At 39.0% G+C, this 11,199-nt stretch overlaps 1 protein-coding gene across 1 annotated transcript in view; it reads right to left on the bottom strand.

Moving 5' to 3' along the window:
* Dnah5 (dynein axonemal heavy chain 5) overlaps positions 1 to 11,199 on the bottom strand; it is a 221,755-nt gene that overhangs the window by 122,446 nt on the left and 88,110 nt on the right. The window contains exon 43 of the mRNA XM_041632097.1: positions 9,146 to 9,387. Within this exon, the coding sequence (XP_041488031.1) occupies positions 9,146 to 9,387 (242 nt within the window). The remainder of the gene's footprint in view (positions 1 to 9,145; positions 9,388 to 11,199) is intronic.

Below are 11,199 nucleotides of genomic sequence, written 5' to 3'. Positions count from 1 at the left end.
GAAAAACAACATGAAAACATCAGAACCCAATGATCTTACAACAGAAGTATTTGAACAACCTAACACAGAAGAAGTGGAAAAAATCGACTTTATGAAGATAATAGAGTCCCTTAAACAACATGTAAAAAATGCCCTTATAGAAATGGATGAGAAGTATAACAAAAAGTTTGAAGAAATGAGTAAATACGTACATGATACCCTGGGAAACCAAGAAAAAACCATCAAACAGGTAATGGAAACAGTTCAAGAATTGAAAACTGAAATGAAGGCAAAGAAGAAAATACAAACTGAGGACCAGCTGGATATGGAAAATCTAGGCCAACGAGCAGAGTCTACAGAAACAAGCATAATCAATAGAATACAAGAGCTAGAAGAAAGACTCTCAGATGCTGAGGACACCATAGAGAAAATAAACGAACAGATCAAAGAAAACAGCAAAGCCAACAAATTCTCAACACAAAACATTCAGGAACTATGGGACACAATAAAAAAACCAAACCTAAGAATAATAGGAATAGAAGAAGGAGAAGAGTCACAGCTCAAAGGCTCAGAAAATATTTTCAACAAAATTATGGAAGAAAACTTTCCCAACTTAAAGAAAGATATTCATTTAAATATTCAAGAAGCATACAGAACACCAAACAGACTGGATCAAAGAAAAACATCTCCTCGCCATATAATAATCAAAACACAAAATATACAGGTTAAAGAAAGAATATTAAGAGCTGCAAAAGAAAAAGGGCAAGTAACTTATAAAGGTAAACCGATCAGACTTACACCTGACTTCTCGATGGAAACTATGAAAGCCAGAAGGTCCTGGATAGAGGTTCTGCAGAAGCTAAGAGACCATGGATGCAAACCCAAACTACTATACCCAGCCAAGCTATCGTTCACTATCAATGGAGAAAACAAGACATTCCAGGATAAGAACAAATTTAAACAATACGTAGCCAGAAATCCAGCCCTACAGAAAGTAATAGAAGGAAAATCGCAACCCAAGGAATCCAACACTGCCAACACTGCCTACAATAACCCAGGCATCTAATGACCCTTCACGAGCACATCTCAAAGAAAGGAGACACACAATCTCTACTACCAAAAGCAATAAGAATAACCGGACTAAACAACCACTGGTCATTAATATCACTTAATATTAATGGGCTCAATTCACCTATAAAAAGGCACAGGCTAAAAGATTGGATACGAAAACAGGATCCAACATTCTGCTGTTTGCAAGAAACACATCTCAACCACAAAGACAGGCACCTACTCAGAGTAAAGGGTTGGGAAAAGGTGTTTCAAGCAAATGGTCCTAAGAAAAAAGCAGGTGTGGCCATACTAATTTCTAAAAAAACTGACTTCAAACTAAAATCAATCAGAAGAGACCGAGACGGTCACTTTATACTCATAACAGGAACAATTCATCAGGAGGACGTCTCAATCCTGAATATATACGCCCCCAATATAAAAGCACCTACTTATGTAAAAGAAATATTACTAGAACTCAAGGCAGACATCAAACCACACACACTAGTAGTAGGAGACTTCAACACACCTCTCTCTCCAAGGGACAGGTCAATCAGACAGAAACCTAATAGAGAATTAAGAGAATTATTGGAGGTAATGAAGCAAATGGACTTAACAGACATCTATAGAACATTCCACCCAAATAGGAAAGAATATACCTTCTTCTCTGCAGCTCATGGAACCTTCTCAAAAATTGACCACATACTCGGAAACAAAGGAAACCTCCACAGATACAAAAAAATATCAGTGTCCACCTGTGTCTTATCAGATCATCATGGATTAAAGCTAGAAGGCAACAACCACGCTGCCCCAAAAAACCGACAAACTCATGGAAACTGAACAGTCAACTACTGAACCACACCTGGGTCAAGGAAGAAATCAAGAAAGAAATTAAAGTCTTCCTTGAATTTAATGAAAATAAAGGGACAACATACTCAAACCTATGGGACACAATGAAAGCAGTGCTAAGAGGAAAGTTCATAGCACTAAGTGCCCACTTAAAGAAAACGGAGAATGCATACATTGGGGACTTAAAAACACACCTGAAAGCTCTAGAAAAAAAAGAAGCAGACGCGCCCAGGAGAAGTAGAAGACTGGAAATAATAAAACTGAGGGCTGAAATCAACAAAATAGAAACACAGAAAACAGTCCAAAGAATCAATGAAACAAAAAGCTGGTTCTTGGAGAAAATCAACAAGATCGACAAACCCCTATCCAAACTAATTAAACGACAGAGAGAGAACACGCAAATAAATAAGATCAGAAATGAAAAGGGGGACATAACCACAGACACAGAGGAAATTCAGAGAATCATTAGATCTTACTACAAAAGCCTGTATGCCACAAAACTGGAAAATACAAAAGAAATGGACATTTTTTTAAATAAGTATCATATACCAAAGCTAAACCAAGACCAGGTGAATGATCTAAATAGACCGGTTTCTCGCGAAGAATTAGAAATGGTTATCAAAAATCTCCCTTCGAAAAAAAGCCCAGGACCAGATGGTTTCAATGCAGAATTCTACCAGAACTTCCAAGAAGAATTAATACCTATACTCCTTAAGGTATTTCACAATATAGAATCAGAAGAGTCATTGCCAAATTCCTTTTATGAAGCTACAGTTACCCTGATACCAAAACCACAAAAAGACCCAACCAAGAAAGAGAATTACAGACCGATCTCACTCATGAACATCGACGCAAAAATCTTCAATAAAATACTGGCAAACCGAATCCAAGAACACATAAGAAAAATTATCCATTATGATCAAGTAGGCTTCATCCCAGAGATGCAGGGCTGGTTCAACATACGCAAATCTATCAATGTAATCCACCATATAAATAAACTGAAAGAAAAAAACCATATGATCATTTCACTAGATGCGGAAAAAGCATTCGACAAAATTCAACACCCCTTTATGATAAAGGTCTTGGAGAGAATAGGGATACAAGGGTCCTACCTAAATATAATAAAAGCTATTTACAGCAAGCCAACAGCTAACATTAAATTAAACGGAGAAAAACTCAAAGCCATCCCACTAAAATCAGGAACACGACAAGGATGTCCACTCTCGCCATACCTCTTCAATATAGTGCTTGAAATTCTAGCAATAGCAATAAGACAACATAAGGAGATCAAGGGGATTCGTATTGGAAAGGAAGAAGTTAAGCTTTCGTTATTTGCAGATGATATGATAGTGTACATAAGCGACCCCAAAAATTCTACCAAAGAACTCCTACAGCTGATAAACAGCTTTAGTAACGTGGCAGGATACAAGATCAACTCCAAAAAATCAGTTGCCTTCCTATACACCAAGGATAAGGAAGCAGAGAGGGAAATCAGAGAAGCATCACCTTTCACAATAGCCACAAATAGCATAAAATACCTTGGGGTAACCCTGACCAAGGAAGTGAAAGATCTACTTGACAAGAACTATAAGTCTTTGAAGAAAGAAATTGAAGAAGGCACCAGAAAATGGAAAGACCTCCCTTGCTCTTGGATTGGGAGGACCAACATAGTAAAAATGGCAATTCTACCAAAAGCAATCTATAGATTCAATGCAATCCCCATCAAAATCCCATCAAAATTCTTCACAGATCTGGAGAAGACAATAATCAACTTTATATGGAAAAACAAAAAACCCAGGATAGCCAAAACAATCTTATACAATAAAGGTTTGTCTGGAGGCATTACCATCCCTGACTTCAAACTCTATTACAGAGCTACAGTATTGAAAACAGCTTGGTATTGGCATAAAAACAGAGAAGTCGACCAATGGAATCGAATAGAAGACCCTGACATTAACCCACAAACCTATGAACACCTGATCTTCGATAAAGGAGCTAAAAGTATACAATGGAAAAAAAGAGAGCATCTTCAACAAATGGTGCTGGCAAAACTGGATATCAATCTGTAGAAGAATGAAAATTGATCCATATCTATCACCATGCACAAAACTCAAATCCAAATGGATTAAAGACCTCAATATCAGTCCGAACACACTGAACCTGATAGAAGAGAAAGTGGGAAGTACTCTACAGCACATGGGCACAGGAGACCACTTCCTATGTATAACCCCAGCAGCACAGACACTAAGGGCATCATTGAATAAATGGGACTTCCTGAGGCTGAGAAGCTTCTGTAAAGCAAAGGACACTGTCACTAAGACAAAAAGACAACCCACGGACTGGGAGAAGATCTTCACCAACCCTGCAACTGACAAAGGTTTGATCTCCAAAATATATAAAGAACTCAAGAAACTAGACCGTAAAAGGCTAATCAACCCAATTATAAAATGGGGCACTGATCTGAACAGAGAATTCTCAACAGAAGAACTTCAAATGGCCAAAAGACACTTAAGGTCATGCTCAACTTCCTTAGCGATCAGGGAAATGCAAATCAAGACAACTTTAAGATACCACCTTACACCTGTCAGAATGGCTAAAATAAAAAACACCAATGATAGCCTTTGCTGGAGAGGTTGTGGAGAAAGGGGTACACTCACCCATTGCTGGTGGGAATGCAAACTTGTGCAACCACTCTGGAAAGCAGTGTTTCGGTTTCTCAGGAAATTCGGGATCAACCTACCCCTGGATCCAGCAATACCACTCTTGGGAATATACCCAAGAGAGGCCCTATCATACAACAAAAGTATATGCTCAACTATGTTCATGGCAGCATTGTTTGTAATAGCCAGAACCTGGAAACAACCTAGATGCCCTTCAACGGAAGAATGGATGAAGAAAGTATGGAATATATACATATTAGAGTATTACTCAGCAGTAAAAAACAAGGACTTCTTGAATTTTGCATACAAATGGATGGAAATAGAAAACACTATCCTGAGTGAGGTAAGCCAGACCCAAAAAGAGGAACATGGGATGTACTCACTCATATTTGGTTTCTAGCCATAAATAAAGGACATTGAGCCTATAATTCATGTTCCTAGAGAAGCTAAATAAGGTGAATCCAAAGACAAACACATAGGCATCCTCAGGAATATTAACCTTCATCAGGCGATGAAAGGAGACAGAGACAGAGACCCACACGGGAGCACCGGACAGAAATCTCAAGGTCCAAATCAGGAGCAGAAGGAGACGGAGCACGAGCAAGGAACTCAGGACCACGAGGGGTGCACCCACACACTAAGACAATGGGGATGTTCTATTGGGATCTCACCAAGGCCAGCTGGCCTAGGTCTGAAAAAGCATGGGATAAATCCGGACTAGCTGAACATAGCGGACAATGAGGAATACTGAGAATTCAAGAACAATTGCAGTGGGTTTTTGATCCTACTGCACGTACTGGCTTTGTGGGAGCCTAGGCAGTTTGAATGCTCACCTTAGGAGACCTGGATAGAGGTGGGCAGTCCTTGGGCTTCCCACAGGTCAGGGAACCCTGATTGCTCTTCGAGCAGATGAGGGGGGGGGACTTGATCGGGGGAGGGGGAGGGAAATGGGAAGCGGTTGTGGGGACGAGGCAGAAATCCTTAATAAATAAATAAATTAAAAAAAAAAGAATATAAGAGGAAATTTATAATTAGGTGTGATGTATAGACTGGGTTTTTGTTTGTTTGTTTTGAATAATATATTTTTGTGTTCCATTCTAGATAGGTGAGGACAATACCACCACTTTTATGTTGTTTAGACTATACATTATATTTTATTAAATATATTTTCAAACAACAAAAAAATAAATAAATAAATAAATAAATAAATAAATAAATAAATAAATCTTAAAAAAAAAAAAAAAGGGAGAGAGAAAGAAAGGTGAGTGTACCCATCAACTCAACATCCCGGGTAAGAATTAGGGACTCAAGAAAGCAGTAAAATCTTAACTCTGAATTAGTCATTGAATCATGAATGTACCATGAATCCACAATAACAAAATCATGGCACAGAACTGTTTCATGGGAAGGGTTCCTCAGGCCTGACTCCTGCTTAGCTTCTTAGGCCGCAGCACACTACTCTAACATCTTCAGTCTGGTTCTCGGTAAACCCTGCTTCTTCCTGATCATGTCCAAGAGAATACTGCTAATAATTTTTTAATTATTGCTATTATTTTTGAGATATTAACTGCCTCATTTCCCTCTTCCCTTTCTTCCCCCCAAACCCTCCCATATGCTTCTACTTGCTCTCTTTCAAATTCCTGATCTCTTTTCTTCACTAATGGTTGCTACATGCATATATGTATATACATATATACATGTCTAAGTACATAAACACAACCTGCTCAATCTGCATAATGTTCCTTGTATGCATGTATCCCGGGATAACCATTTGGCATTGAAGAGCCGGTTGTGTGTTCCTCTGCTGGTGGCCATGTCAGAGGAGCTGCAGACAGCAATGGAACTTATGGGATACAACTCAGGATAACAAACCTACTCTGGGTGCATCCTGGGGAGGCAAAGCCCTGGGAGGATTGTTTCCGGGGATGCCCCTTGCTTCTGCTGTGCTTCCTTCTGCTTGGTGCTGCCGTGATCCTGCTGTATGTGGCATGGTATGATTACTACATGAAGGGATCCCACTGTATCTAGTATGGTGTGATTATTTCTTGGGAATATCCCAATACTCACTGGCCAATTTACTTGAAGATAATAATGAAGATAATTTTTATAAGAGCAGTGATGATTAGTTAGGCCTACAATTTAATCGGACATTCTAAGTTAGCCTAAAAAGATAGGGGTGGTTAGGATAGTTAGTAAAGATGATTAGGGACAGGATTTTGGTTATTCTGCCAAATGCTCCAATAAGAGATAAAAAGAAGGTAAATACAGGCTAAAAGTTAACTTCCCCTTTGTTAGATATGAGACTTGCAGAAGATGGAAAATAAAAACAAGGAAGTTTCATGCATTACAGACCCACGATGTCTGCCTGTGGGAAAGGAGGCTGATGACCAAAGAAAGCAGTTATGCCCCCACACCCAAGGTTAGCCCTGAGTTCCTCGGTCATGTAACTTACGGAATTAATCACGGGCCCTAGTAATTAATCACTTGGAAAAAACAAAGTTGTGAAAGGAAATGAAATGACCCTGTTCTGTGCAAAGGAAAATAGGTGGTGAGCTAAGCCCTCATTTAAAGTCTCTCCGGAGTGAAGAATAGGAATCTGCCATGCTGAAGCTGCACAGCCACCTGCCAGAACAAAGGAACTGCCTGAAATATACGTGGCTTGCTTAGAACTTTGTTAATCAATAATAAAAGAACCATTGCTTTGGGGTGAAGATGTTAAGGTGGGAAAATTAATACAAGGAATAATGTCTAACTACTTGTGGGCTTCTAAGGAAAACATGTAACTTGTGATCTTAACGTAAATCCTTCTTATGTGAAGAGTTTAGTTAGTTTTTAGAAAATATATCACTTGAGGTTATGAGGTAATCTTTTCTTATACAGAAGTCTTTGTCTTGGGTGATATAAAAGAGATGAGAGAGAAATGTAGGACTGTAAAAGAGAAAAAGAACATCCAGCAGAGCGAAAAATAAAATGAGGAATTAAGCTTTGGCGCTCAGACAAAGTCTCCTTGTGTGTGAGAGCAGCTCTGTCACCTCCTGCCCGGTTTCTCTGAGCTGCTGAAAGCTGGTCTTAAAGGCAGCACTCTTCCCCGGGAAGATCTCTCCAGCTCTCCGAATCCCTTAGTAAACTACAGCACTTTGTGTAGGGTGAGACCTAGTGGTCTCCGCACATCAACTCGGAACTATTTATGATTGTCCTAGTTGGTGAGACTCTCTGGTGTATCTTCTGGCATCACTAGGAGACAAAGCTTCACAGCCAGCCCCTGATGTCTGAGGACACTGCATTGTTATAAAGCATATGAAGATGTGATTAAGTGAGGAATTCTGTAAAACTCCAGGTAGGGTACAATAGAAGTGTATTTTAGAAGGAGCAAGCTAAACATTTGTTAATACAATAGGTGTATTTTTCAAATAATTTATGGAATTTAAATATTTGGGGGATCATGTAATTACAATTTACTTGCATTCTATTGTGGCTGTAATCACCAAGCACAGATACACGATCTACTGTGAGACTTAAACATGAGGACCCTTTGGAACCCTCCCTGGAGACGGTAGCTTGGCAGGATTCAGATCTGACACAATTACCTGTCCTTTTAAATTACCACTGATGAGTACTTTCGCATATCTAAGAGCACCTTGCTTCATTTTTAATGGATATAAAAACTATGCAGTATGAAACCTTTAACAGTGATTTTTAGAGTCATATTCAAGAATGTCAGTATCATTTGCTACCAAACATGCTTTTCTAGCTCTATGTATATGTTATAAAGTCTAAAACTTTTTGTAGCCCAGGATCACATAACTTTTGAAAAGACATTAATAAAAGTTAGAATATGTTTATATAGATAAAAGCACAAAAATATAATTGAAAGATAAAATAATAGCTACCTAATTTAAGTTAGGAAGTCTTAAAATATAATCATCTTCAAATATAAAGGAAAATGAAAATTAAAAATCTAAACAATTATGTCATAAACATCACATGGATTATCCAGTAGCACTTACTTTTATCTTATAATAAGGGTTTAATAAAATGCATAAGTATATAAAATACGTAACTATAATCAAGCTATAATTAAAAGATTCTAGAATCTATTAAAAGTAATTAACCACTATACTGGGTCATAAATTGAAGTGATATCATATGAAATATTATTTCTAACCACAAAGGTAAAATTAATATTACAGCTACTGAATCTCATAAAAAAAAACTTTATGTGAAATTTTAAAATTGTCTTTAAGTTAAAATTCTAAGATGGCCGTTCCCAAATTTTACGTGAACAAGTGCCTTTCAAACCTGCCATGGATTCACAAAGTGATGAATTAAATTTCACTTTTCAGGCCTCAGCCACACTTTGGCAGGATTATTGATTCACGTGAGCCTGACAATTACCTGGAAATGACAGTTCTAAGTGATTCGAAGAGGACTGGAGAAGCCTGCGAGGGGCAATCAGGGTCTGCACATCCCTGTGCGTTCAAGGGCCTTTCATAAACAGTGCTATAAAAAGGCAATTACACCACCAGCTGCAGAAGAATCAGCACGCTCACAAAGAATGCTGAAGACTCTTTTCCCTTTTTAATTATACGAAAGAAGGAATTCAATCATACCTCAAGAATAGGACTCCAATCAAGGACAGAGGAACTCATGAAAACCATTCCGTTTCTTGAGACAGTGGCAGGAGAAGCATTGTCAATGTTATGAGGTTCAAAAACAATCTTGCAGTTTGGAGCCATGGGAATCCGGTCACCATTGGCCAGAGTCAGGGTTTTATTATCATCCAAAACAGAATTCAGATTTTCAATCCATATGGCGTCAACTGGACCATCGAGAACTATCCAGATATGTTCCCCTGAAATGCCACCCAAGAGGAGACAAAGAGCACACGACACACAGGTGCCTGTGTAAGTAGCTGTGGAGCTTCAGAGAGTAGTAGAGCTGTATATAATGACCATTCATTTTAAATAAAACTTTGATCTCAATGATGACTAGGTTGTATAAGCACAAAGGACCTTCCAAATTCCTTATGTGGTAGTTACGTACAAACTATAGTTAAATCAAAACTCCATTGTTCCTGGAACAAATACTAAGCACCTTCTATACTAGCACAGCTCTAGGGGCTGAGATATGACAGTGAGTGAGAAAATGTACCACCTTCAGAGAGCTTACATTCTAAGTGGAAAAAACACACAGACAATCGGAGAAACAATAAGGAAATATTAAGCAGATTCGGAGAGCAGGTATTATTTTGAATTAGGGGTCAGTGAAGGATTTTACACAGAGAATGGAGTGATTTAAAGATCTGGAGGTAAGATTTTTTTCCATCTATGAACAGAAAGTGCAAAGACCCCGGAGCAGGAACAAGCTTCAGGTGATAAAATGAACTGAATGCCTTGGACCCCATGAGATGTTAAAATCTTATGTATAGGATTAGGGAATGAAGGAATGACTTCAGGAATGGGATTAGTGCCCTGGTATGAGAAAGAAATCCCTCACCCCTCTGTCCATCAAATATACAAGCGAGAAGTTGGCAGCATTCAAAACAGGGTAAAGTAAATGTCTGTCTACTGTTTGTGGACCAGCTTGTCTATTGTGCTGTATTACAATAGCCCGAAGGGATGAAGAGAAGTAAATAAGACAGTCTAGGGCAAAAATTAGCCAAACCTAATTAGCAAGATGAGAAGGGGTGATACATCAGTCTAATAAGAAAGACAATGGGGAGAGACACGCAGAGTTAAGAACAAATTCAGTCTTGCATATGCTAATATCCAGCAGACATCCCAAGAGAGTTCTTGAGTTGTTTGAGAGAGAGATCAGTCTAGATATTAGAATGTAGAATCTTTCCACTTAGAAGTGGCATTTAAAGCCACTGGGATTGTATGGGTTTCTTCTAGATTTAAAAAAAAAATGTAGAGAGAGACAGGAGGTCTGGGAACAGAGGCAAAGTAACATTTAGATTTCTATTAGGGACTCCATTGTTGCCCCTCAAGCGTCCCACCTTTTCCAAACATCTCAACCCAGTGAATGTGGAAGGAAGGAAGCCCACAGGATGAAGGATCTCTGAGACCAAGCATTCAAGGTTCAGAAAGAGGGGTGACCATTTGTGAGCCCACTGAAGGTAGAACTGGACTGGAAAGAAAGGGCAGTCTGTATTTGATATGCCAGAAATCACTAAAGCCCTTCAGAGTGTAATTTCAGGAGACAAGGGGGACCAGCCTGAAAGGAGTCACTTAAGGGGATAAAGGGGATAACTGGGGCCAAGGAACAACAAGCAGAAAAAGGCTCAGCAAGAAGGCAAATGTAAGTGAAGGTTATGTGGTTCATTTGTCGTTCCTCTTCACGCCTGCCTGCCTGTGTTACTCACCAATACTATCACTGTCTCATTGCAAATCTTCTTTGCTGTGTGTTACTGTGAGTATTCTAGTCAAGCTAAATGACTTGGGATGCCTAATGAAACCCACTCAGGCTGCCACAGGTGAACTGTGACCTCAGCACAGGTCTCTGTGGGAACCGCAGCTTCACTCTGCTCTAGAGAAGACTGCCTGCTGAGCAATTGTCGGAGGGAAGCTCTCATCACTGGATCCATGCGTATGTAGGGCGATTGAACAAATCAGAAGCAATTTTTTTAATTTCCAGTAAAATAATTGTTACTAATAGGGGCATT

The sequence above is a fragment of the Microtus oregoni genome, unplaced genomic scaffold, assembly GCF_018167655.1.
Source record: "Microtus oregoni isolate MIOR12 unplaced genomic scaffold, Mior012 000040F_ref0000088, whole genome shotgun sequence".
Taxonomy (NCBI): Eukaryota; Metazoa; Chordata; class Mammalia; order Rodentia; family Cricetidae; genus Microtus; species Microtus oregoni.
This window is presented reverse-complemented; position numbering and strand designations above follow the sequence as displayed.